The 26026-nt window shown below is 49.7% G+C and overlaps 11 protein-coding genes across 11 annotated transcripts; 4 read left to right on the forward strand and 7 right to left on the reverse strand.

Moving 5' to 3' along the window:
• Window positions 1-486: 486 nt before the first annotated feature.
• M437DRAFT_51250 (uncharacterized protein) lies at window positions 487-2775 on the reverse strand (the record flags this gene model as incomplete). Its single annotated transcript, XM_041022151.1, has 4 exons — window positions 487-1704; window positions 1755-2207; window positions 2286-2349; window positions 2393-2775. The coding sequence occupies 4 exons, from the start codon at window positions 2773-2775 to the stop codon at window positions 487-489; spliced, it is 2118 nt and encodes a 705-aa protein (XP_040878766.1).
• Window positions 2776-3193: 418 nt separating this feature from the next.
• Window positions 3194-4427, reverse strand: M437DRAFT_76408 (MVD1, mevalonate pyrophosphate decarboxylase; the record flags this gene model as incomplete). The annotated part of the gene is made up of 2 exons (XM_041026619.1): window positions 3194-4307; window positions 4366-4427. 2 exons carry the CDS (start codon window positions 4425-4427, stop codon window positions 3194-3196), a joined length of 1176 nt encoding a protein of 391 aa, XP_040878767.1.
• A 334-nt stretch (window positions 4428-4761) lies between these two features.
• Window positions 4762-6796, forward strand: M437DRAFT_51604 (acetyl-CoA synthetase-like protein; the record flags this gene model as incomplete). The annotated part of the gene is made up of 4 exons (XM_041022208.1): window positions 4762-4957; window positions 5009-5976; window positions 6028-6206; window positions 6259-6796. The coding sequence occupies 4 exons, from the start codon at window positions 4762-4764 to the stop codon at window positions 6794-6796; spliced, it is 1881 nt and encodes a 626-aa protein (XP_040878768.1).
• A 1540-nt stretch (window positions 6797-8336) lies between these two features.
• On the forward strand, window positions 8337-9083 carry M437DRAFT_25813 (alpha/beta-hydrolase; the record flags this gene model as incomplete). The annotated part of the gene is made up of 1 exon (XM_041019094.1): window positions 8337-9083. A coding segment is annotated over one exon (747 nt), but the record flags the coding sequence as incomplete, so codon positions are not given.
• A 1073-nt stretch (window positions 9084-10156) lies between these two features.
• Window positions 10157-13509, reverse strand: M437DRAFT_67200 (uncharacterized protein; the record flags this gene model as incomplete). Its single annotated transcript, XM_041024894.1, has 3 exons — window positions 10157-12854; window positions 13044-13473; window positions 13503-13509. The coding sequence occupies 3 exons, from the start codon at window positions 13507-13509 to the stop codon at window positions 10157-10159; spliced, it is 3135 nt and encodes a 1044-aa protein (XP_040878770.1).
• Window positions 13510-13727: 218 nt separating this feature from the next.
• On the forward strand, window positions 13728-15763 carry M437DRAFT_67201 (uncharacterized protein; the record flags this gene model as incomplete). The annotated part of the gene is made up of 3 exons (XM_041024895.1): window positions 13728-15567; window positions 15619-15692; window positions 15725-15763. 3 exons carry the CDS (start codon window positions 13728-13730, stop codon window positions 15761-15763), a joined length of 1953 nt encoding a protein of 650 aa, XP_040878771.1.
• Window positions 15764-16985: 1222 nt separating this feature from the next.
• M437DRAFT_13717 (uncharacterized protein) lies at window positions 16986-17426 on the reverse strand (the record flags this gene model as incomplete). Its single annotated transcript, XM_041018726.1, has 2 exons — window positions 16986-17222; window positions 17280-17426. Coding segments are annotated over 2 exons (384 nt in total), but the record flags the coding sequence as incomplete, so codon positions are not given.
• A 1409-nt stretch (window positions 17427-18835) lies between these two features.
• On the reverse strand, window positions 18836-19750 carry M437DRAFT_51048 (DnaJ-domain-containing protein; the record flags this gene model as incomplete). The annotated part of the gene is made up of 2 exons (XM_041022118.1): window positions 18836-19563; window positions 19612-19750. The coding sequence occupies 2 exons, from the start codon at window positions 19748-19750 to the stop codon at window positions 18836-18838; spliced, it is 867 nt and encodes a 288-aa protein (XP_040878773.1).
• Window positions 19751-19919: 169 nt separating this feature from the next.
• M437DRAFT_51219 (cytidine deaminase-like protein) lies at window positions 19920-20453 on the forward strand (the record flags this gene model as incomplete). The annotated part of the gene is made up of 1 exon (XM_041022147.1): window positions 19920-20453. The coding sequence occupies one exon, from the start codon at window positions 19920-19922 to the stop codon at window positions 20451-20453; it is 534 nt and encodes a 177-aa protein (XP_040878774.1).
• A 52-nt stretch (window positions 20454-20505) lies between these two features.
• Window positions 20506-21257, reverse strand: M437DRAFT_51090 (uncharacterized protein; the record flags this gene model as incomplete). The annotated part of the gene is made up of 3 exons (XM_041022125.1): window positions 20506-20592; window positions 20770-20991; window positions 21048-21257. 3 exons carry the CDS (start codon window positions 21255-21257, stop codon window positions 20506-20508), a joined length of 519 nt encoding a protein of 172 aa, XP_040878775.1.
• Window positions 21258-21873: 616 nt separating this feature from the next.
• On the reverse strand, window positions 21874-23621 carry M437DRAFT_20895 (putative multicopper oxidase, type 1; the record flags this gene model as incomplete). Its single annotated transcript, XM_041019010.1, has 2 exons — window positions 21874-22198; window positions 22255-23621. Coding segments are annotated over 2 exons (1692 nt in total), but the record flags the coding sequence as incomplete, so codon positions are not given.
• Between the last annotated feature and the right edge of the window lie 2405 nt (window positions 23622-26026).

Consider the following 26026-nt stretch of genomic DNA (forward strand, 5'->3'; position numbering starts at 1 on the left):
TTCATTTTCATCGTCCATCATCAACGATACATCCGCCATCATCTCAAACAACTGCGAAGCCTTCAGCGACAGTGCAGCCACGCGACACACCGCTTTACTCTACCTTCCTCAAGGGGATCGAGAGACCCGAAAGACCTTCGTCTTAGCATCCCTCTGGTTGATGCCATTGTGCTCAATTCAAGTCTGCTTCTACGTCGTGAGTCACGGGGTGCATCGTGGAGAAGCGGGTTTCCTTGCCTGATGGTGTGAACGACCGTTTGTGATGGAGGGTGTATTGTTGGTGGAGGTGCACAGATGCGAGAGAGGTCAGGTGAGTATTGGTCATGGCCCGCGATTATGACGATGGCAATGCTGACGGCGCGTGTCCAGGACCATGATTGATTCTTCTGGTCGAGCATCGATCTGTGTCTTCCTTCTCCGTCCTTATACTACCAAGCCTTGCTCAATACCGTCTCCCTGGCTGCTGTCTCTTCCTTTATTCGGGCTTCAGGACCTAGGCATGTTCAACAGAGGCCAGTCTGTCGCTGTCAGATCAAGAGCACTCATATCGACATCCATCACACTGTCACCAGCGAGCCCATCTCCTAGCTCTAGACCACCATGACTATTGAGATCGTCGAAAGGACCTCCGAAACTCATCATCGGAAAGGGCAATATCGACTCATCAGACTCAAACCCAGAAGACATGGCTGGAACGCAGCTTGCGACATCTGAGAGAGAAGACTCCGATACTTGTACCCTCCTCTTGAACTCTTCGACAATATAAGGCACTTTCTCATCAGCCTTACCCTGCCTTTGTAGAGCAGCAACTCTGGCTTCCCAAGCCTTGACAACAATCTTCGTGAATGTTTTGAACAACGGCGTCTTGTAAAATGGATATGCAGTCTGCTCTGGATCTGCAAATCTGACTTTCGCACTGTCGCTCATGTTCTTCCAACAGATCTCTGCATGTTTGGCCAAAGGTTCGCGTCTTAAATATTGCAGAATGTGGATGTAAGCAGGGAACGGGAAGTGGAAATATAAAAACCAGGTATGTCGTTTGGTGGACGGGTTGGTCATTATTCTGGTGTGGCAGTCGAGCATTTTTAGTGCGTGTGCGATAGATTCGTCGCGTTCTTGATCCGTTTGCTTGTATGGTGGAATGGAAAAGTGCTGGAAAAGAAGGTAGCGGGCTATGTGGCCGCGTATAAGCCAGAGTGTCACGAAGTGGTGTGGATTTTCTGGATTCAGGTGCCGGAGGTAATCGTCCTCGATCTTCTGCTGAAGGCTTACGAGATCACCGCCATGATCGTTGGGTTTGGCAAGAGCCTTTAAAGCTGGGTTTGTAAAGTCGAGGAAGAAAGAGCTGTGGCGAACGAGATCTGCCACTGCGTAGCGCAAGACCGCCAAAGTTGATTCTGTAGGCCTGTCGTGACTTTGAGGCAGTGTTTTCATTCCTGCTTGGAGGTCGAAGTCGTTGAGATTTGCAGGGATCTTGCAGTTCCATGATGGAGTCAAAGTGACTGCTCTGTAGTCGCCCATCTCGCAGACTCGATTGTCAAACAGGAGAAGAGCCCACCATATCCTGCGACGCATCTCACCCTCTAGTGGACCACATCTTGTATTGGCTGATTCATTGTCTAGGCCCATACGTTGTGCAATTCGCACAGTCAGACCTAGCAACGACGATAGAGATCGAGGATCGGTATCTGGTCTCACAGCAACCTGGACACGTCAGCAACTAATCGCATGGGTAAAGCAGCAGTCTGACATACAAGGTATAGGAACAAAGCTGTTAGACAGTCTCGATCATCAGTTTGAAGAAACCCACACTTGAGTAATGCTTGTTGACACCCAAACCGATATCTCTGCAAGAGACCATCTCTGCCAGCTGCAAACATATCCAAACACTCCATATCCGTCAAGCTCATGACAGCCACACAATAAATCCCAAACATCAATGCTTCCAGTCTAGACTCAACATTGCCGAGGTTCCCTGTGGCATCAATCAATCTGACTTGCAAAGTAGGCGTATGCGTAACTTTTAACAACGGATCCACGTTCTCGAGATACACCTGCCAGAGTCTGAAGACTTGAACATGATCAGAAGGATGTAAAGCCGTAAAATCCAGATCTGGAATTAGGGATCCGAAGAACAGGAAATTGGTAGTGTTCTTGTACATTTGGTCCCAGGTTTTCTTTCCAGCCGCGTCGCGGAGGTCGTTGGTCTCGTTTTCACTATCGCTGTCGGCTTGGTCTTCGTCTGAGTGATTGTTTGAAGGAGACTGGGCGGTGGTTATTAGAACTTCTTCCATCAAGGAGAGATGGCGATGAGGTCGCACTTTTAAATTCATAGCTTGCCACAGATTTCTTCGAAAGTACATCAGTAAAATTAGACTCAGTAATTCTGGACAGTAGATGTAGATACTTAGCCTCGAATGTCGTCTCCGTCTTGATTTCCGGACTGCCTTTTCTTTTTCCTTCACTGCCACTCTTGTTCTCGATGTTTTCAGTAGCATTCCTGTGCAAGGGCTCGAACTCTACATCATGTTGCCTCAGCAAATCTTCTAGGTATCTAACCCGTGCCAACAACTCGGCTTCAGGAAACCGACGTCGACGTTGTCGTGGAGCAGCTACAGGGATACATTGCACGTTACTCTTAATACAACTGCTGCAAGGAAATTTCCTATCGCATTTTACTTTGCGGTTTTGGCAGGATGTGCAAGCGAGGGTTCGTTGTGGCTTTGTGGTGGTGCGTGTCGAGGCTTGAGGGTGTAAATCGTCTAACGAAGACATTGCTTATTTGTGTAAAAAAGATGGAGGAGCGATGGTGTTGATGATGAGAATAGACAAGGAAACTGTATCACGAAAACCATGATATATTTGATTGCCCGAAGGATTTAGGCACGTCCACACGCGGCTGGCAGATGGTGCAGTAGTGCAATAGATGTTGGTCGCGAAGCTCCCCGCGGACGGGCCTCCTTACCATTTACCCACGCCCTTGATAGCCTTCTGGATATTCAAGCAAGACATCACTGTTTATGCTCACTTGAAGAGTTCTTAATTGATATCCTTACAAGCCAGGAACAGCTCTTAGCTCGAATCAATGGTATCTCTTGCATTTCGATTACGATCTGGCATCTCTTGTGGCAGTCCGTGATTATAAAGATTATGTCTATCAAATGACAACGGAGAAGTAAAAGAATATGGCATCTTAGATGGTGTTGCCGTTCTCATCAATCAAGCTCTCATCGGTCTTGATGGGGCCAGGGCCAACAGAGGTAAGGATGACTCTGCTGATACCTTCTTTCAGGCGGTCGGCAGCTATTTGTGAGTCCTTGGGAGCGTTTGCAGTCTCGACAGCTTTGCCGCGAGCACCCTCCCAGCCCTCCTTGTTACCCAGAACGGACTTGAAGACACCAGCAACCTTGGCCTCGTCGTGAGCCTGGTAGTAGACGACAGCGTTCGGGCCAGCGTCGAAAGTGTATGCAGCGATAGTTTTTCCAGCTTCGGAGTTGATCATGTCGACCATGCGAATGGCAGCACGAGAAGTATCGTTCATGTAGAAGATTGGGGGCTCGGTGTCGAGGCAAGTAGCGTGGAACGAGTTGCTGTCCTTCATGGTGAGGCTGGCGAAAGCGGCAAAGTCCTTGTCGGCAATGGCCTTCTCCATCTCTTGCATGCGGCGGGGCACGGTGTTTGTGATGCGCTCGGCGAAAAGAGTCGAGGTTGCAACGGTTTGCTGCATACCAGAAGTGCTGCTGACGTCCTTCTTCTCGGCAGATGCAACGAGAATGACGGCACGCATGTCTGACCAGTGTTCTGCAGGGGCGACCTCAACAGCGACACTGTCGCTTCCATCCTTCTTGTCACCCATCTGCCATGCGACGTAACCACCGAACAAACTGCGGCATGCTGAACCAGAGCCCTGTCTTGCGATGCGACTCAACTCTGTTGGTGTCGACTTCAACTCATAGAGGTTGGCAATGGCACGAACGAATGCAGCGAAACCTGCGGCGGACGAGGCGAGACCAGCGGCAGTAGGGAAGTTGTTGCGCGAGACAATCTTGAGAGGTAGCGAGGAGAGCTTGGGAAGCGACGAATCTGACTCTTCAAGTTGGCGACGAAGAGTACGCAACTCAGCGAGACAGGCTTGTGTACGGGCACCCGAAATGTCCTGGTCTGAACCGTTGAGGGTGAGCGAGTCCTTGGGGTATTGGCTGCTGCACGAGGCAGTTGTGTGGGTGCGAAGGTCGTCTTGCGACAGTGTCACGGACAAAGAGCTGTTGGTAGGAAGGTTGAGTTTGGCATCGCGCTTGCCCCAGTATCTTTGATAGTGGTTAGCTATTTAGCCAGCTGCTTGGCTTGTCAACGAGCCAGACTCACTTGATGACGGCGATGTTGACAGGAGCAAAAGTGCTCGCGCGGTATATCTTGTTGTCTGCCATGATGTGTGATACGATAGGAAAAACCAAGTCTCAAAGGAAGCAACAGTAAGTCTTCAATTGGTTGAGATTGCTCGTACGAGTCTCTCGACCTCAGTAATAATTTCCCCCTGCTGTTTCGCGTTCCTGCCCATCAGCACCCTGCGCCTTCCCTATTCAGGCTAGGTTGGGCTAGGGCGGTGAGCGGCAACGCTCCACATTTACCCCGGTTATCACGCCGTCCCCCGAGGTCATCACCTCCTTCCTGATATATCTCGACATATAATGTAGACCAGCTAGGTAGCTCTTACTATTGATATCCTTCGATCCGTTGCTTCTTGCTTTGTTGTCTGCAATCATGTCTGATCTCGAATTGTCCTACGTCGGTGCCCCACCTCCAACCCTTCCTACAGCCAACATCTTCGACTTCATCTTCTCGAATCCACTTCGAAAGAATGGTCCAGTCTCCAGTCATGCTCCAGATACTGAAAGTCGTAACCATATCATTCCCAACATAGCTCCTCACAAGCCTCTGCTTGTGGATCCTCTTACTGGTGCGTGTCTTACAATCTTACCTTTTTGATATTTTGACCAACATCATGTAGCTGCTCAGGTCAGTTGGGATAGAGTACGAATCGACTCTCTGCGTATAGCAGCTGGACTACATGCTCTGGGCTTGCAGCCCTCCCCTGCTGTGCCTCATTCATCAACTGGCCACACACCTGTCATATCCCCTGTTGTCCTACTGCACCTGCCTAACTCTTTAGCTTTTGCGCCATTACTTTTCGGTGTAATGGCTTCAGGCTTGACTGTAACTATGGCCAACCCTGGCTTGACTTCCGGTGAACTGGCCTGGATCCTCAAGTCCTCTGAGCCTCAGGTTGTCGTAACCACTCCGGAAGGCCTGCAGGTCCTTAATGCAGCCATAACCGAAAGCGGTAGTCCTAAAGTCAAAGCCAACCTTATCAACACGCGCCGTGTTTATGTTGTAGATCCTGCTCATGACGAGTACGGTCTTCCTTGTTCGCACTCCAAGGGCACCACGTTAGATCAACGCTCACAAGACTGGAAGGCACTATTGGCGCCCAAACCACTTAAAGCTCCAGTCCAATTCAAGTCCAGCGAATACAAAGAAAGAACGGCAGTCATCCTCTGGTCATCTGGCACCTCGGGCAAATCAAAGGGTGTCGTTCTGTCTCATCAGGCTCTTGTCAGCAATGTGCACTCACTATGGCACATCAACCAAGCATTTGACGGAAACCAACGATGGCTAGGCTTTGCTCCATTCTACCACATCTTTGCACTGTGCAACGTCTTGCTTCTCTCGGTTGCAGCTGGAGCTACCATCTTCGTCATGCCAAAGTTCGATCCTAAGCTCATGCTCAGCCACGTACAGCGCTACCGCGTCACTTTCTTGCACATGGCGCCTCCAGTCGCTGTGCTGCTTGCTAAATCGCCCATGTTGGATGAGTACGATATGACGAGCATCCAGGGCGCCGTCAGTGGAGGTGCTCCTCTGCCTTCAGAAATCGTCGAACAGGTCTACCGACGATTGGGCATATTGATCAAGCTTGTGAGTCCAACAAAGTGTATGCCTAAAAGCTTGCGCTAACAAAGTCCCTAGGGCTATGGGTTATCAGAAGCAGGGTCTGTGTGTAACCAAGTAGGAGAGACTTGGGAGGTCATCCAACCACAACTTGGTAACACTGGTGTACCATGTTTCGGTATTGAGCTCAAGATCGTGTCTGTCGATGATCCCACGAAAGTTGTAGCGAAGGGTCTCGAAGGCGAGATCCTGATAAGGTAAATTGTTTCCGATCTCCGCTATTGCTGTGATGCTAAGTAAATTGTTCAGGTCTCCAACGAACATGACCTGTTACCTCAACAACAAGGCAGCAACCGATGAAGCTCTCGACAGTGAAGGCTGGTTCCACACTGGCGATGTCGGCAAAGTCGATACCAACGGCCATTTGTGGATCACCGACCGCTTGAAGGATGTCATGAAAGTGAAGGGTTTCCAAGTGTCACCTTCTGAGCTCGAGAACATCCTTTGCGGTAGCCCTTCAGTGGCTGACGCTGCTGTATGTGGTCTTTTTGACGCCGGCCTTGCGTCTGAACTACCTAGAGCTTACGTTGTGCCTTCTTCAAAACACTTGTTGGCTCAATGTACACCAAATGGTCCTGTCACACCGGAGCTCCAAGCCCTGGCTCAAGAGATCAAGCAACTGGTGGAAAGCAAAACCGTGAGGTACAAGTGGTTGGCAGGTGGGTTGTGTTTTGTACCAGCAGTGCCAAAGTCACCAAGTGGCAAGATCTTGAGGCGTATGCTTGTGGGCGTACAGGGTGTTGAGGTGAAACTCTATCTGAGTCGGGCGGAAAAGGCGAAGCTCTAGTCGATATCTCTAAAGACACCGCTTGTTTATGTAACAGCCTCAAATATCTAATGTGGTGCTGCATGTCTCTAGCAGTCAAATGGCGGAGAGATCAGCGAAACATTCCTCTCGATTTCTATCTCTTACCCCAGCATCCAGGCAATCAATGCTACTACCATGGACTCAGAACGTGATATCTGAGCTGGTCTGATTTCATCGAACCATCATTATCTCTAATGACATATCTACTTGTCTTTACCTCCCGTTTGATAGCATGAGGATCATTCTGCACATCAGATGTGGAGTCACAACAAAACGTGCTATGGTTTTGAAATCCATTCATCGCAACAATTTGCTGCGTATACTCTAGCGTTATCATCCTTGACCAACGCTTTTTTTTCTCTGGATTTATGCACTCTATCTTTCATTAAAGGCCTGTGAGTTGTATACTCAGGATCAAATTCACTTTGTGCTCAGAAAAAGTGAATGGGATCTCGAATCAGGGTCGTCCAAGCAGCAGAAAAGTCCCCGACATCGGTAGGCGAAACATGGCGCGCGCACACCCACGCGTCTGTTTCGACCTTCCTCTGTATTCTTTGCAATCGGTCACGCTTTGTGTTCAGCGCCTACTACCAAAGACTAGAGTCTCTGAAATGACATGAGGCCTTGCAAGATCTCTCGTTTGTCACGTAGCCGCCCTCGGACTGCAAGGCTGGGCATCTTGAATGGCTCCTTGATTTCAACAGATTTATCTCCAGCAGAAATTCACGGTCACATCGTTTGAAGGTCTGAAAGCATTATCGAAAGTGATCTTCGCGCTCCAAAATTGCTCGACTAGCTTCAATGACGGAGAGATTGGTTGAAGGGTCTCGATGGAACTAGACCGAGAAATGGGAAGCATTCCTTGCTTGTGCCATCATGATGGCTCTGCAGGTAAGTGAGGTTCTTGTATGTCCTGGAATGCAGGTATCAACTGTCTACATTCCTGAGCTCCCTGTCAACAATCACTCGTCGATATGACTTTGACCTCGCACTGCTTGCTTCTTCGTCCTCGCAATCGCCTTATTCCTTGCAATCTGTCACCAAGATGGTGTCTCTACGGGTGACTACGCTTTTTCTGTCACTCGCTTCTTTTGTTTTGGCTCAGAGCACTAATGGACTTTGTTCTGGCGTTGCGAACACAACATTCTACACAGACTCTTGCGGCCAACAATACCAAGTCTATTGTTCAGCTGATAGTTCGCCCGGTTCGTATACGACAGTCAACAATGTTCCTGACTTTGCCACCTGTATGAGCTACTGCAGCGCCGCTGGATCAAGCGTATGCACCACAGTCACGTACATTGGTACCGCCTGTTATCTGAAGCAGAGCTTCAGTACCATCGTCCGACCATCAGGTGGCAACACTGCCACAATCTATTACCCCCCTCCCAACTATCCTGCACCGGTCGCAAATGGTCAATACAGGAGCTCCGGATGTGGCACGCCTTTGAACTCTGTAATCAGTCCTGGAGGTACCAGCTCAGTCTTCTACGGCAATGGATCCGACGGTTATGTGCACAGCTACAACGTACATGTGCCGTCTGGCTACGATCCTAATAAAGCGGCGCCTCTCATCTTGGCCTTCCACGGAAGAGGCGAAACTGGGTCCAACTTAGAAAGCGAGACTGGATTCTCGCTTGCAAGGATCAACCCCTACGGTATTGTGGTCTATCCTACAGCAATCCAGGATTCGAGTGGTTACACTACATGGCAGGGAGATCCAAGTTATGTTGGTAACGGAACCATCAACGATATGAACTTCGTCAGAACCCTAGTCGCCAACATGTCGTCTCAGTATTGCATTGACACAAGTCGTGTCTTCGCTGCTGGTTTCAGCAACGGCGGTGGACTTGTAAACGTGTTGGCTTGCGATCCAGTCATGTCGACAGTGTTCAATGCATTCGCACCCCACTCAGGAGCCTACTATACACAGACGGGCGACTCGAATACTGTGTGTTTCCCAAACACTGTCACGACAAACGATCTCGTTCACAGCGTGTGTAGCCCTGCGGGTCGCGTGCCGATTATCGAGTTTCATGGAGATAATGATGGAGTAATTCCGTACTTCGGAGGTGGTCGCAGAGGTTACTGTCTGCCAGCCATCCCTCACTGGTCTCAAGATTGGGCTACACGCAACAATTTGACGACTGACAACGTCACTACTGTAACAAATGGTGGCAACGTGACTAAGGCGGAGTTTGGATCTCTAGCTGGACTTCTTGGTCTCGTCACACAATTCCGCCTCGCGAACTGGCCGCATTCATACTCCCTTGGAAGCAACGGTGGATACATCGATGCGGCTGCATTCTCGTTGGATTTCTTCTACAGATGGACCAATCCCGCCGGTCCAAGTCAGGATTATCTCTCGTCTATCTATGCTTCGACGACAAGTGCTAGGGTCATCTCCTGTCCTTCCACACTTACCATAACCACCACAACGACCACATACACCAGCACCAGCTCTAGCTCAGTGACGACGACAACCAGCTCTAGCTCAATCAGCACGTCTATCTCTACAAGTATCAGCACTAGCACTCCAGCCATCACCCCGGCCAGCTCCTTGACGACGGCTGCCACTGTATCTGGCAGTGGAACTCCAGTTACATCCGCATCGGCCGTGTCCGCTAATGGTGTCAGTACAAGTCTGAACGGATACCCAGTGTATACAACTACGCCGAGTTGTCCTGGAAGCAATGGAACATACTACTATGATCCATACACCGGAACTGGTGTGCCCAACGGCCTTTACTATTTCATCATGTGCGGATACGATCTCGTCAGTGGATCCAATACCCAATTTGCTGCATCAACTTGGCAGGCGTGCTTTACCCTTTGCGACAATTACGCAACTTGTACTTCCTTCACTTTCCACTCCGGTACTTGCTACATTAAACGTGTAAATTCGCCCTACACATCTTTGGGCGGTGATTACGTCCAAGCATCGCAGAATCCTGTAAGAGGCAACCTGGTGACTGTAGCTAATGGTATTACTACAACTAGCAATGGGGTCACCGTTGTCATTGCCCCCGGTTCCACTACAAGCACAAGCTCGTCACTCGCCCCGCTAGTATCTCAGGCGACCTACTCCTGCCCAGCCAACAATATGCAGCGGGTTGTCGATGTCAATGGCTACATCTACACTCTTGGCTGCGGTAATGACACAACTGGAGGCGGTACTTTGTATGGAAGCGCAAGCGACTTCAACGGTTGTTTTAACATCTGTGATGGTGTTGTGGGATGCAGTGGCTTCACTTACAATGGTAACTGCTACCTCAAGCTCAATAACCCAAACATGGCATTCCAGTCAGGAAATGGAGTCACAGGAGCGATCAGAGCTCTTCAAGCCACAGCTACCGCAGTCAGCTCTACAACCACTAGTGTGTCAACTTCGACTCCTTCTTCCAGCTCGGGTTCTTCTTCTAGTTCCAGTTCGGTGAGCTCCACTTCTTCCCCTGTTTCCTCCACATCATCAAGCATCACGTCTACATCCTCTTCCACCACCCCGTCCACTTCATCATCAAAAAGCAGCTCGTCATCTAGCAGCAGTTCGTCTTCCAGTTCATCTTCAAGCTCGTCTTCAAGCTCTTCAAGCTCGTTTTCTAGCTCGTCTTCAAGTTCAGTTTCTAGCTCGTCATCCAGCTCGCTTTCTAGCTCGTCTTCTAGTAGCGTTAGCTCAAGCGGGTCGTCGTCATCATCAAGTTCTGTGCTCGCTACACCCACTTCAAGCTCGTCTTCAAGCTCTGTTTCTAGCTCGTCATCCAGCTCGCTTTCTAGCTCGTCTTCAAGTCCGTCTTCTAGCTCGTCTTCAAGCTCGGTTTCAAGCTCGTCTTCCAGTAGCGCTAGTTCAAGCGGATCGTCATCATCAAGCTTCGTCCTCGCTACACCCACTACAGCTACAACGCCTACAACTGCCACCACGGCGACGACCGTGACGACTCTCACGACTGCGACGACCGTAACAACCCTTACGACTGCGACGACACAGACTACGACATCGGTTTCTTCTAGCCCGTCTACTTCTAGCCTGAGTTCTTCGTCCTTTTTGACATCGACTACTTCGAGCCTGGGTTCCTCGACTTCGAGCTCATTAAGCCTGTCATCAAGCTCCAGCTCCTCGTCTTCGAGTTCGAGTTCGAGTTCGAGTTTCCTGTCTTCAAGCTCATCAAGCCTATCCTCGACCTCTAGCTCTCTGTCTTCAAGTTCAAGCTCCATATCGTCAAGCTTAAGCTCTCTTTCGTCAAGCCTGTCTAGCTCATTATCGTCAAGTGTAAGTTCCACATCTTCATCAGCAAGCCCGAGTCTTTCGTCTTCGACATCGACATCGCCTACCTCGACTGGAAGTCTCTCAACTTCGAGCTCATCAAGCCTGTCCTCGACCTCTAGCTCTCTGTCTTCAAGCTCGAGTTCCATGTCGTCAAGCTTGAGCTCGCTTTCGTCAAGCCTGAGTTCCTCGTCTAGCTCATTATCGTCAAGCCCGAGTGTCTCTTCGACGTCAACTTTGACTCTAAGTCTGTTAACTTCGAGCTCATCAAGCTTGTCTTCAAGTTTAAGCTCCATATCGTCAAGCTTGAGCTCTCTTTCGTCAAGTCTGAGTTCCTCATCTTCGTCGTCAAGTCTGAGTTCTGTATCTTCGACGCCCAGCCAAAGTTCCACATCTTCGGCATCGAGTCTGAGTCTGAGTCCTTCGTCCTCGACATCGACTATCTCGTCTGGAAGTCTCTCAACTTCGAGCTCGTCAAGCTTGTCTCCGAATTCTAGCTCTCTGTCTTCAAGCTCAAGTTCCATATCGTCAAGCTTGAGCTCGCTTTCGTCGAGCCTGAGTTCCTCGTCTAGCTCATTGTCGTCAAGTCTGAGTTTTGTATCTCCAACGCCGAGCCAAAGTTCTACAAGTTCTACATCTTCGACATCGAGTTCGAGCCTGACTTCTTCGTTTTCGACATCGACTACGTCGACTGGAAATCTCTTAACTTCGAGCTCATCGAGCCTGAGTTCTTCTTCCAGCTCGTTGTCGTCAAGCCCGAGTGTCTCTTCGACGTCAACTTCGACTCTAAGTCTGTTAACTTCGAGCTCATCAAGCTTGTCTTCGACCTCGAGCTCCTTGTCTTCAAGCTCAAGCTCTCTATCTTCAAGCTCGAGCTCCATATCGTCAAGCTTGAGCTCACTTTCATCGACTCTGAGCTCTCCGTCCAGTTCGTTGTCGTCAAGTTCGTTGTCGTCAAGTTCGTTGTCGTCAAGTTCGTTGTCGTCAAGTTCGTTGTCGTCAAGTTCGTTGTCGTCAAGTTCGTTGTCGTCAAGTTTGAGTTCCTCATCTTCGTCGTCAAGCCAGAGTTCGTCGTCTTTGACCTCAAGCCAGAGTTCTCCATCTCCGACGTCAAGCTTGAGTTCTACATCTGCGACGTCAAGTTCTTCGATCTCTAGCTCCTTGTCGTCAAGTTCAAGTTCTCTTTCGTCGAGCTTGAGCTCCTCGTCTAGCTCTTCTTCATCGAGCCCGATTTCTTCGTCTTCGACGTCAAGCCTGAGTTCTACATTTTTGACGTCGAGCTCAAGTCTTTCCTCTTCGACGTCAAGCACAAGCTCTTCATCTTCGACAACAAGCCTGAGCTCTACAGCTTTGACGTCAAGCCTGAGTTCCTCATCCTCAACGACAAGTTCTTCGGTTATGAGTCTTCCGAGTTCGAGCTCATCATCGCTATCATCAATCTCTAGCTCTTTGTCGTCGAGCTCGAGTTTAGCCTCATCGAGTTTGAGCTCATCCTCATCTTCATCGTGGCTGAGTTCATCCTTGTCTTTATCGAGTTTGAGCTTATCAAGCTTGAGCTCTTCATCTACTAGTTCATCAAGCTCGACGTCTAGCATTGCATCGTCCTCGGCGAGCTCAATATCAAGCGTTGCTTCAAGCTCTGTATCTAGCATTTCCTCTAGTGCTAGTCCAGCTTTGTCATCTGTCAGCTCTTCATCATCATCTCCGAGCCTGGCACTATCTTCGACACCATCAAGCAGTGTCAGTGGCTTCATCGCCACGACCAGCAGCAGCGCTCTGAGCAGTGCGACGTCAAGCACAACTACTGGATCTAGCTCCTCATCTCCTTTCAGCGTGTCTCAGTCAAGCTCTTCCCCCTTGTCCGCTTCGTCTGTGTCTTTGTCTTCCCCTTCGTCGTCTGTTTCCTCCTCATCCGCATCATCTTCAGCAAGTAGTGTCTTTTCAAGTCCTTTGTCCTCTTCTAACATGTCACAGTCAAGCAGCTCTTCTGCATCGTCGACTTCCTCGGCAAGAAGCTCGTCTGTCTCGAGCCAGTCATCCAGCATATCCTCAGTGGTGTCCTCAAGTACCGGCCCTAGCTCCTCAGTGGTGTCCTCAAGTACCGGCCCTAGCTCGTCTACAGGGTCAAGCACATCCTCCAGCTCTGTCGTTCCAAGCCCCACCACGGCAACCTCTAGCACTGTTGGCTTGTCCAGCTCGTCTGGCGTGTCTAGCTCATCTAGCTCGTCTAGTTTGTCTAGCTCCTCTAGCCCGTCCAGCTTGCCGAACCTGCCTACCACCACCGCCTCATCTACAAGTTCTTCATCTGCATCTAGTTCAGGAATTAGTGGCTCGTTCACAACGATCACTGCTGCCCTTTCCTCCACGTCCAGTTTGTCGTCCTCATCAACCAACACTCAAATTCCGATTACTCCTTCGGCCTACAGCACATTCAACCCTGGTTCATCATACTCTGCTACCGCCACCTATGTGTCCCAGGAAGCCCCGGCTCCTGCATGTACACAGCCTGCATGCCCGAATGTTAACAATGTCACATGTACCGATGCTGATGGCAAGGCATACTCACACCAATGCGATACTGGCGTTAGCGGTGGGACTGTCATTGTGATGGCCAATACCGACAATTCCAGGCGTGATGCTGAACTCATGATGTTTGACGACATGATGATGGCCATGTACTCCGAGGAGGATGCTGATGTGGGCTTGAAAAGGCGCCAGACTGATGCACAGCAAGCGCAATTCCAACAGTGTCAACTTCAGTGCGATAGCGTCAGCTACTGCCGAGCTGTTGCGTATAATACCACTGACAGTACTTGTCACATGTTTGCACAAATTTCTGGCACGGGATACGCACCTGGAGTTCTTTTCGCCGAGCGTGCTCCTGCTCAGGATGCTTCATCCAGTGCTTCAACTGGTGGTGCTATCACCTCGACTATCTACAGCACTGATATAACTACTGTGACGTCTTGCCCTCCAGATGTTGTGAGTTGTCCAGCAAGCTCGACAGTGGTTTCGACTTCGCTCGTACCTGTCAGCGTGACGGTTTCTTCTTCTACCGCAACCGCCACTGCAGCCAACTACTCTAGCTACTGTGGTGGATACTATGAGGATGCTCAGACCCCACCAAACAACTACAGCGTTGATTGCACGAGCGATTATGTTAACGCAAGCATCACAACAGTCACTAGTGTTCGAGACTTGTACGTCTGCGTCAACACCTGTAGTCAGGTTTCTGGATGTTTGGCTGCTACATGGCTTCAGAACACCCTAGAGTGTCGCTTGCAGAACGCGAATGATCTTTCATCGACCACCCCATTCGCTCCTGGTGTTGTTGGATACAGAGCTACCAGACTTACAAGTCCCAATGGGCCATTGACAATCACTATCTACAGCACTGACATTTCGACCGTCACGTCGTGTGCTCCAGACGTTACGAGCTGTCCTGCAAGATCCACCGTCGTTTCCACGACACTCATTCCGATCAGCGTTAGCGTTGTGTCCAGCACTGCTGCTGCGTCTAGTACATCTTCCACGGCAGCGGCTGCCTCTAGCACATCTTCCGCTGCGGTCGCTGTATCCAGCTCTTCATCTGCACCAGCATTCGTGACAAGCACAATTTACAGCACAGCCCTCAGCACTGTCATCTCCTCTAGTTCGACTGTCATTTCTACCACACTCATTCCTGTTGGGACAAGTGTGATCACTGAGAACTCGTCGTCAGCAGCTGCATCTTCCATAAGCTCTAGCGCTGTGGGCGTCGTGACTTCGACAATCTATAGCACAGCCCTCAGCACTATCACCTCCTCGAGTTCGACAGTCGTCTCAAGCTCGCTTGTGCCTATCAGCGTGACGATTTCGACAGTCTCTCTGCCTTCTGCCACAAGTTCCAGCGCTGTGGGCGTGGTGACAAGCACGATTTACAGCACTGATATCACGACCATCACTTCGTGTTCTCCTGGTGTTGTCAGCTGTCCGGCCAGCTCGACAGTCGTGTCGACCTCGCTCGTCCCAATAAGTGTCAGTGTCTCCACTGTGTATACCGAGTTCTCTACTTCATGGTACTCCACCTGGTCCGGTACTCCATTCTCCACTGCTTCGTCCACGGCATACTCGTCCGCCTACTCAAGTGGATTCTCCTCTGCGTTCTCTTCTGCTTATTCTTCGGCTTACTCTTCTGCTTTCTCTTCTGCCTTCTCGACTGCCAACTCTATGGCTTTTTCGTCGGCAGCGTCGATGGCAACGTCCTTTGCAGCATCTTCTGCGGCTTCTTTCGCCGCTTCGTCTGCTGCTTCGTCAGCTGCATCTTCGTTAGCGTCTAGTGCAGCCTCTTCATTCGCTTCCAGTGCAGCTTCTTCCGGCGCTGCTTCCTATTCCTCTTCCACAGCAGCTTCTGACGTTGCATCTACGTCTACACCTAGTGGTGCTACCGACAGCCGTTCAGGTTCTGTCATGCCTCCCACTTCGACGTCGACATACTACACTGGCCCCAGTAAGTTTTCTGATATTTCTGAGGGTGGGATTCTACTGACGTCTAGTGCAGTTACTATTACTGTTCGTCCATCTACTTGTCCTGCGTTGCAGACCTTGACTACTACTGTGTTCACGACTGGCTATGTTAGTTCGTGCGCTCCTGATGTTGTTTGTAGCAGCAGCAGTGGCATGTAGATGTTTTCGGCCTCCTGTAATGAAGCGAGGAAGGATGCCTTCACACGAAAAGATTGGTCAATTGCCCGTTTTTCTTCTCTTTTGTTTTGATGAGGTTTTAACAAACACTAGGAAATCGATCAATATATGCATGAACGGAACGAAATATGTAGACTAGTAATTTGAAAATGATTTTGCCTTCATTGTTTTTCTCTATCATGCAAACTATGCATATGAAGCTGCTCATCACAAAACGCAGAAAAAGGTCCTGGGAACCAGAAAAAAAAGAAAAATGAGAATTATAATTAACACACAAGAAACAAAACCCCCCAAGAGGTAAAAACAAGCAAAGCAAAGGGTTTATCATGAAAGATAGCTTTCCCCCGTTTCTCTTCCGTGATTTCCGTACAAAACATTCAGGCAATCCAAACCCTCTTCCTTTCAATTCTTTACCAGACCCTGCCGCCGCTACTCGTACACTCAGCGGCCCAGGCAGAAGGCGTGGTAGTTTGAGTAATCGTAACCGTCCACGGCACACTCTTCGTCGTAGTCGCATGTGCAACATCCCAGTGCGTAATTGTAGGTTGAACCAGATCTTGGATCAAAGTCTGGAGCGCTGCAAAGTTGAGAAGGGCTTGTGTCACTGTAACCACTGGTGGTGTTGAGGTGCTGAGGTTTGCATTAGTGACAAGGTAAAGAATAGGAGAGGGAGGGGGGAGAAGAAACGTACACTGTAGAAAGCACAGTCGTAGGAACCTCGGTCGTAACCGTCGTCCACTGCGTCGTCGTACTCGTCACAAAGTCATTCGTGTTTGTCGCCGTCACGGTAACAACACTAGCATCAGGACCTCTTTTTTGCAGTCCTCTCAACCTCTCTGCTCTTTGCTCTACAAACTCCTTCTTGGAAGCTGCATCTTGCTCCACCCCGCGCTTGAATTTCGCAGAATTGATTCGCTGCTGGATGCTTATATGAATAGTGACTTGAATCGTAGCAATAGGGTCAGGATGCCAATTTGGTGTTGGAGAAGCACAAGAGGCTTGGGCTTCCACAGTAGTCGCGGTAACTTGCGGTGCGTATTGGGTTTTGGTTACTGTGAACAAGTCTTTGGTGACGACTTGGACTTGCAATGGATGTGATAGCAAAGTAGGCGTTGCAAAAGCGATCCAAGCCTGTGTTGTCGTCGTGCTAGGTACCAGCGTTGTGGTAATGGTACTCGAGGTCGTGGACAAGATGCTAGAGATACTAGTCTCGACATCGGTGGCTGTGACGGTGGGTGTAATGGTTACTGTTGTTGGTGTTCCCACTGTGAGACTGAAATCTCTTTGGTAAGCTATGGGAGAGCCGTCGCCGTTGTTGGAGATAACAACTAGACTCCAGTCGCCGGAATATAACTTGTCTTGAGGCCAGTCGCTGCAGGTTACTGTTTCTGGCGTGTAGGCAGGAACTAAAGGTGTGTCTGAGCATTCGTATTGGTCGCCATTGGGATCCACAAGAATGTTCTGCAAAAAAGTGCCTGGTTAGACTTTGCTCGTTCTTGATGAAATCTAGAATCTTACATTGGCGGTATCATTCTGGCACCCAGAAAACTCCTGGACGAGTGAGAAGGGAACGGTCAATTCGCTGTTCTCGAAGTAGGTGCCTCCATTTTGAATGTCAATGCCATAAACTTCACACTGTGCAGAAGCGAGTCTTGAACCAAGGGAGGCGGCAGCGAAGAGCAATGTCGATCGCATATTGATCGAAGGGTATGACAAGTATTCAAAAGGTATGATATGCAAACGACCCAAGAGAGAAAATGAAAGACAGACGACAGGACCTACAAGAGCACAAACCCACCACGAGAGCAGCTAGATGACTTACTTATGTGACCGCCAGACGAATCGATTGTCCAAGAAAACAGCACTTCGGAGTATCCATCACACTTGATCGTCATGGACACATGAGAAGCATAGATCTTGTCCGAACCTACTCAGGCCCACTCCCACAGCTTCTACTAGGACAAACCAGGATTATGCATAGAAGGGCGACCAAGGTTTATAAAAGCTTATACTCCTACCTTGCACGGCAGACAAAACCACTCCCAGTGAGTTCTAAATTCGGCATCCTAAGCCGTCATATTCCCGTTACCGTCTAAGGCCAACGAAGAAACAAACAGAGTTGTTCGGCGTGCGAAAAGTATCGTGCCCTTGCATAGCGCATGCACAGCAAGGTGATCTGTCATTCTTCTTGACGTTTGCGGTTTGGACTCGACGGGCTGAGAAAGTCGATGACCGAAAGCTCGCACATGTAGTCATGGGCAAAGGTAGCAAGGTGGAGGTTGGTGGAGAAGGAAGTGTGAGAGTGCAGTGATCAACCAAAGGACCGAGACATAGCCGTAGCCTTAAGAAGTGAGATCCGTAATCTTTGGTGCTTTTACCTTTTTCCATCCGATCTGTTTTTGAGTCAGTATCTTTGAGTCTTCGAACGAGTCTTGCGCGGCAGCTTGAAGGCTGACATCGCTTTCGAGACACAACAAGACTGCCAAAGCTTTCCAAAGAACCGTCCTCCGTGTCACCATGCGAATCAGAGAACCAAGTAACGCGTAGGTCAGCGGTTCGCAGACGGTGTTGAGGAACGACAAAGTTTCCATGTCGATCTCGGACTTTTGAAGAAAGAGGACGATCATATCAGATTTTGGCACCGTTTGGCTCCCGGAAGCCGTGGATCCGCGCGAGTCGTCTACCGCATCCACTCGGCGATTTTACGTACCTGGTGAATGGGTCAACGGTATTTGAATAAAAGGCGGACAGGGGAATGTTACTTTCTCGAGATCTTTGTCACGCACACACTGAGCCGCGAACCATTTCGCTGAGATGCAGTGCGGGACGTTGATGTTGTGGTATTACAAGAGTACAAGCAATGTCTACTGTCAATAAAGCATCACGCAACCGAATAATACGCGAAACTGCGATATGAATATTTGATAAACACTGTCATTGTATTGAGAAAGAGGTATAGACATCTGTGCCTCCTTGCTCGAAAATCGACCTGACCAACGCCTCGCTTTAAATGTGTGCAAAGTTCACTGTCCTAGCCCAGCCTTTGTATGCAACCATCGGTATCCCATATCCGCCTATGCCTTAGATTTCTTGATCTTTCTCTTTGCGGTCCTCTCAAAAGCTTCCTCGGGAGGTTCATCTGGTGATTGAGCTCTCTTCTTGCCCTTTTTCTTGGGAGCTGCACCGTACTTCTCAGCCAGATTGTCGAGGAAATCTTCGCTCCTGGCTTTGTTGCGTTGTTGGATCATGGCAGCGAGAGATGATAGATCTGAGTCTCCTCCCTTGGCGTTGGCTTTTTTCTTGCTTGCAGTCTTCTTGCCGTGTTCCTCTGCTTCTTCAGCTTCTTCGTTTGCTTTTGCGATGCGACGATCAATGCTTTTCTGGGATTCTCGAGTAAACTTGGGATGGGCAGCAACCTCTTCTTTCTCAATGGCCTCGTTGATGATGTTTCGGAAACGGTCCTCGTCAACAGCAGGATTGCTGACCATGATTTGTTGGTAGATCTTGTTCATGTCTCCCTTGTACTTTGTGTAGGCGGAGAGCAAGGCATCGCGTTCTTCGTCACTGCCCTTGTAGTCCTTTGTGAAGGAGACGATGGTGTCTTCAGTGACGGCATTTGCGAATTGGGCGCGATAGAAGTCGTTCCAGTTGAAAATATCGTCGTCTATGTCGAGAGACTCGTCGGTGCGGCCGGTGTTGTCGTAGCGAGTGCGGCGGCGTTCGTCACTGAGGACGGCATAGGCGAGGGCGATTTCTTGGAATTTTGTATGGGCGGCATCCTTGTCTTCGGGTTTCGCCTTATCTTGTTCGAGTCAGAGTGGTGCGCCGAACGATAGTCTAGGTCACTGACCAGGATGCCACTTGAGAGCGGCCTTGCGGTAAGCAGTCTTGATCTGGTCTTGGGTGGCAGTTTTTTCAACACCGAGAACCTCATAGGGCTCGACGGTGGGAGGCTCGTCGAGCTCTAGATCATCAATGTTTGTCGGCATGTTTGATGTTGGTGTTGTAGATTGAATACAAGGATAGAAGCACTGAAGACGCGTGGAATTCAGGATGACGCGCTTTGAGCACGCGAGATCAATCAACCGCCGCAGCCAAGCAAACCAAGTCTCGTTCACTGCTCTTGTCCTTCACTCTTGTCTATCAAACACAACAACAATGACACAACTCAGCCATCTCGACTACATGCGCCTAGCCTTAGACGAAGCCCGCAAATCACCTCCAAAGCCCACAAACTTCTGCGTCGGCGCCGTGCTCGTCTCGCCCTCATCGCCCGAACCCATTCTCGCAACAGGCTACACCCTCGAACTTGAAGGCAACACCCACGCCGAACAATGCTGTCTCGGAAAGCTAGCACGCACAATGAACATCTCCGAAGAACATGTTGGCTCCATCATGCCTGACGATACGGTTCTCTACACCACCATGGAACCTTGTGACTTCCGCCTTAGTGGTAATTTGCCATGTACAGAGCGTGTGCTGTTGACGAGAAGCAGTTCAAGTACAGGGCATAAGGGTATTCAAAAGGTCTACATAGGTGTCAATGAGCCTGAAAAGTTTGTAGGCGAGAACAAGGGCAGACGTAAGCTTGAAGATGCTGGGATTCCAGTCATTCACGTCGAGGGTCTTGAAGACGAGATCTTAAAAGTCGCTACTGCTGGTCATGAGGTGAAACAAGAAGATCAAGAATAATAATCTTTCTCTATTTATACATGTGTCGTATCAGGCCATAACTCATCAAGGCTTAGTTGCCTCTTGCATTATCCTCCTCCTTGTTCTTAGGGACAGAGATGATCTTGGGTACTGTGACCGAGTTGAGGTTGCGGAAGGCCTGCGAGAAGGAGTCAGCAAAAGCTTTACAAGACAGCGCAAACCACAGAGCTGGACAAAGCGAAGCCGTCCTCACCAGCCACGGTCGTGTCCACCACACAAAGCTCCACAGGTAGAATACCCAAGCCCAAGTGTAATATGCCCACCAGAATGGACTCAACAGTTGCACGAGACTCACATTTGCAATCGCGCCCTCGGGAAGGTTGCCGTTCCACTTGTCTTGGACCTTTGTGATCTTGCCGCCCTCGTGGAAGATGTTGACGACTGAAGAAATGGTCTGCTCCATACCAACACCCTTGACCTTGTAGCGCGTCTTCATGTTCATGCTGATAGGGTTGCCCGATGATGTGACCTCGTGGTCCAGTCTCTCGATCTCGCTGAATGCTGATTGAAGACCGTACTGCAGAACAAAAACGTTAGCACACAATCACACAAATAGATGAGATTGCCACTTACCCATTGTGCCTCGTACTGCTTGCGACCTTCAGCAATGGTGATGGGGTCCTCGAAAACACCCTCATCCTTCCAAAGCTGCAGCTTCTCGAGACTAGGACGACCAGCAAAGAGATCAAGAACACTTCCCACCAACGTCTTCTCCTGACCCTCAAGAGTGACTCCAGGAGCAGTCTTGATGTTGGTGTTTTCAATGTTAAGACCCGAAGACATGGCTGCGGTTTGTGTCTGGTTCAAAGGCTGAGTTCTTGCGAATTGTAGCGTTGCTGGTCTGCTGAGGATATTTGCAGTTTGTTGAATGTAACGAGGTGTAAAAGGACGCATTTGATGTGTTTGCTAAAGAGAATAGGAAGGCAGGAAATGGCTATGTTGATATATTCTATCGTTTGGCCTTATTGCACCTGCATGGACGATGTAGTCACTGTGACTACATTTTACCTTGATGTCATGCGGGGACTCGATGGCGGAGATGGAGATGGAGCTTGGACCACCCGCCTTGTTCACCAAAATCATCTACTGCTTCGACTTTGAAGAATTTCACAAATACCTCTTATACTTGTTATGCAGCGAGACAAGAAAAAAAATGCTTGCTGCCAGAGGAGAGACAGCATCTTCGAAAGACAAAACAATGCATTGGTTCGATACCACAGAAGATCCAAAGACAGTCAAAGAAAAAGAACTCCTAAGCATAGCAAATGATTGTAAAGAAGCCCATACAACATGAAACCTAACCCATTGGGCCCAAAACATTAGCCCGGACCTCCTAGATCTCCCTTACGCTCGATTTTCCACTCCCAAAGAAATGACAGAAAAAAGGTAAGAACAACTATCAAAGACCACTGTCGATTTGGGGGTAGGCCATGCTCTTGGAGTAGCTTCTCCAGTCATCACACTGAGAGTTGAAGGTGGCTTTGTCAGGCATATTGATTGTGCTCTTGGACTCGATGAATTGAACGCCAAGACCTTCAGAGATGTGCCATGCAATGTGGCAGTGCATGAGCCAGACTCCAGGGTTGTTTGCTGGGAAGGCGATCAAGACCCAACCCAGACCAGGGAGAATGGTGGTGTCGCGACGGGGAGGGTTGGCGAAGTTCAAGGTGGCGCTGCTAGCACTGAAGACACCAGCGCCTGAGCCAAGGACGAAGAAATCGTGGCTAGAGAAAAAGAATCAGTATAAATCTAAGTGAAACGTGGAGTTGCTTGGACTGACCCGTGCAGATGGATTGGGTGAGGCAGAGGTGGGTTCTGCTGGCCCATTTGAATGAGCCAGTAGGTCCATTGGCCCTCGGTGGGCACCTCGATAACGGCATAGGGATCGGGATAGCTGGTGTTACCCTCGAAGATGTATTGAAGGGTTGGCTTGTCCCAGTTGACCATCATGGCGGTTGTGTCCAAGTGCCAAAGAGCAAAGTTTTGGCCGTTGGTGGTAACACCAGGTGCAACACCAGTGCTCAGGGTCTGAACTTGAGCGGCGTACTGAGACTGGTCAACAGCCTGGGTCCAGTAAGGAACAGTCACCAGCTCGGTACAGCCGTTTGTAGGAGGAGTTTCATTGCTGTCGGTGGGGTTGGCAGCTGTGACTCCGGAGTAAGTAAACAGAGCACGGCCGCCCTTGTTGTTGCCACTGTAACAATCAGTAGCTGCCTCGGCGCGGAAGAAGTAGTTGCCAGGAGTCTGGTTGGCAGTGAAGATAACATCGTAGCGTTGACCAACGGCAAGCAGGATCCAATCTTGGTTAGTCAAAGGCTTGGTGGGAATGAAGTCAGCAGCAATGACAGTGAGGTTGTGGCCATCAAGCTTGACACGGATGGCATTATCGACAGAGGTGTTGATCAAACGCAGGCGATGTCTCTTGCCAGGGGTAAGGGTCATTTGGGCATACGATCCGGCGCCAGAGGCACTCATGCCCTTGCCATTGACAAGGATGTTGTCACCGTTCGGTGGGGGAGCATTGTTCTGAAGGTTGTAGAGAGTGACATCGTTGACTCTGGTTGCGAGACCGTAGTACCAATCGCTGATAGGGAGAGGACCAAGATCAATGTCGTAGTTAGAGGTAGCGGGACCGTTGATGACAATCGGGCCAGTAACACCCATACCGTATTGAGATGAGTAGTGACTGTGGTACCAAGAAGTACCAAATTGAGTTGCAAGGAATGAATAGGTTCTGCTTGAGCCTGGAGGGATGGGACACTCCGTCAAACCGCCAACACCATCAGAGCCCACGCTGTTAAGTTGTCTGACACCGTGCCAATGGAAACTGCTGCCATTGTTCGTGAGAGAGTTCTTGACGTTGATGACGACTTGGTCACCCCAATTAGCAGTAATAACAGGGCCAGGCTGTTGGCCATTGATCAGGAAGCACTCGATAGCACCATTGCCGTCCGGGTTACAAGTTGTGTTTGTGATATCAAGGTTGTAAGTCACGGTGTTCCCTGTGACAGGATGCTTCTGATCGAAGTCTGTCTTGACACTGAAGCCACTGCTCCAACACTGGCGGGAGTTTGGCCCGTTAGTGCAAGCAGCATCGGCGACCAATGAAGTGGAAGAGGAAGATGAAACACTGCTTGACGCAGCCTTTGATGATGCTGATGATACTGATGAAGCTGCTTTGGATGTCGATGATGCCTTGCTGCTAGTGGAGGAGCTAGTTGCACGACGGACCATCTTGCCCATACGGTCAGCTCCCCATAGATAATGGTCTTGAGGTAGTGCTTCAGCCCAAGAGACTGAGGCGAATGCCAAGAGGCAAAGGCCAGTGAGCTTCTGGAAATGCATGGTCGAAAGTCAGATCCAGGTCAACCAGTGAGTACCCTGGACACTGTGTCTGAGAACAGAAAAAGACGCGAACGATTGAGGGAGTTTGAGAAGATTCAACGAGTGATGAGTGGATAGTCCGACTTTGCCAGTTGGTTCGAGGCTCGTATATATATTGCCTCGTCCCAATGCACCCACCTCAAGCCCTCCACATTGTAATGCTCTAGACCAAGATTGATCATGACGAGACTAGCAGAACTGAATATTGCATCTCAGCTCGTTCTCCACATCGAGTCACTACCACGAGTTCATCCGGTGAGAAAGCTCGTGGGCCATATTGTACATCCCGATGGCGCTAGATCGATTCTCGGTAATGCTAGACGGCCTAAGCAAGGATCAAGAAGGAATGCAAGTCTCGGGAAATTTGCGTCCCATACCGCTGGCGAAGGTACTGTTTGGGCAGGGCAGAGAGTGGCTTGGAAGCGAAGCGGTCTGGTTCGCTGAACGAAAGAACTTGGCAGGCGAATATGTCTCCGGAAGCCTTCCTGCTGTCATGTACCTTTGCATGCAGCAACAAAAAGTGCAAGGTCGATCCTTATCCAGGCCTCACAGTCAGGCCTAAAGCAGCAATGGGTTGTGATGTGTGGTAAGACGGAAGTCGAACCGACCAATAGGACATTTTTACGTCAGGGCCGATCTGACGTGCGGGAAGAGTTTTGGCTGAATCTAAGCTTTAGCATGGTGCAAAGTAAGCACGTACTCAATGTACATACATAGAAGGCGCATGCGTGCATCGGACTCGGCTTTGGGGGAGGCGTCGCTTCCTCATCGTGCAGGGACTCCATACCAAGGCCGTGGTATGCCAAATTTACAACCCCTAATTCAAATCTGCTTGTTGTTGGATTTTTGCATTCATTTGAAGAACGTGATTCTAGAAGAAGCATTCCGTGCATGAATCAGTGTCGTGAAACAGAAGGTCGTCTCGAGTCAGCATCTACAGTCTACTGAATGTCTGCAGATAGCAGGGCTCGAAGTCTAATCTGTGTAGTGACACGAGCATACTGAAATAGCCTGCTTACACCACATCGCTCTTTGCTTTGTACCTACCGTAAATAGCATCCAAATCGCCCGATACTTGTCAGCATACCTTTGCAAGGCACATCGATCCTTCAACGCATAGGCCGTCAATAGCTCGTACAGTCTGACACGGAAGATGGTTCCTTGCTTGAGCTCCGCTCTCGGCTCATGACTTGATCCTTTGCACTGATCAGCTTCTCCCTTTCAGGTTGAAGAAGTCGTCACGAATCGTGGCATGTTTTGCGACCCGAAGTGTGTTGAGTGGCCCAAGCTCCAACATGCGGGGATCCATCTGGCATCCATGCGGGAAACCGTGCATGGCTTTCCACATCAACACCACGCTGTGGACAAGTCTCTACCACTCTGCTCTTCGACAAACATTGATCGGTTCAAGTTGTGCCAATCGGACATTGAGTCGCCTAGATAACGAACAACTCGTGGCTATTTGCTTTTAGGGCTGCAGACACTTTGCCACAGGTCGCCGAACACATGTGGCTAACCGCCCGCTTCGGCCTGTCTATATCTGGACCGATTCATGTTGACGATGCAGACACGGCGGGCGCGATCCTGCAGACAGTACATTCACACTTCTTGGCTATCTGTTGTAGGTGCAGATCTTGCTCTATCCTGCTCAAGACGGTTCAAGTCTCACTTTTGAAACCTGCTTGTAGCTGAACGTCCCTATAAACAATGCTCGCCATGCACTAAATTGTAGAGCGATTTTTCTATGTTCTGCTTCTCGATACCTATGATCTCTTCGAGATTCCTTCAAACGCCTATTCCGACGGGATTCGTATGATCGAAGTCTATTTGTGTTCCCCTTCCAAATCCGGCAATATGATGTAGGTTTTGTTTCCTCGATTCGATCCTTTGCCTTGCCTTGCCCACGAGCAGTGCAGAAAAAGTGCAGCGCTGTGTTACCCATCCGATTTTGGCCACATGTCAAGCCTTTGCTTGCTTGAGCCGCACCGCGAGAAAAGGGCCCGTGTAACGCGTCGCTTTCAGTCTCGATTTCATCTCAAGGTCGGAGTCCCCGCATGAAGTCCGGCTTCTACACGTCAAATCAACGTTTCTCGTTCCGAGCCCTACGATGCATTCAATATTGAATGCCAACGAAACATGCTTCTGTCGCCTGAGCGAGAACTGTCATG

The sequence above is a fragment of the Aureobasidium melanogenum genome, assembly GCF_000721775.1.
Source record: "Aureobasidium melanogenum CBS 110374 unplaced genomic scaffold scaffold_14, whole genome shotgun sequence".
Lineage (NCBI taxonomy): Eukaryota > Fungi > Ascomycota > Dothideomycetes > Dothideales > Saccotheciaceae > Aureobasidium > Aureobasidium melanogenum.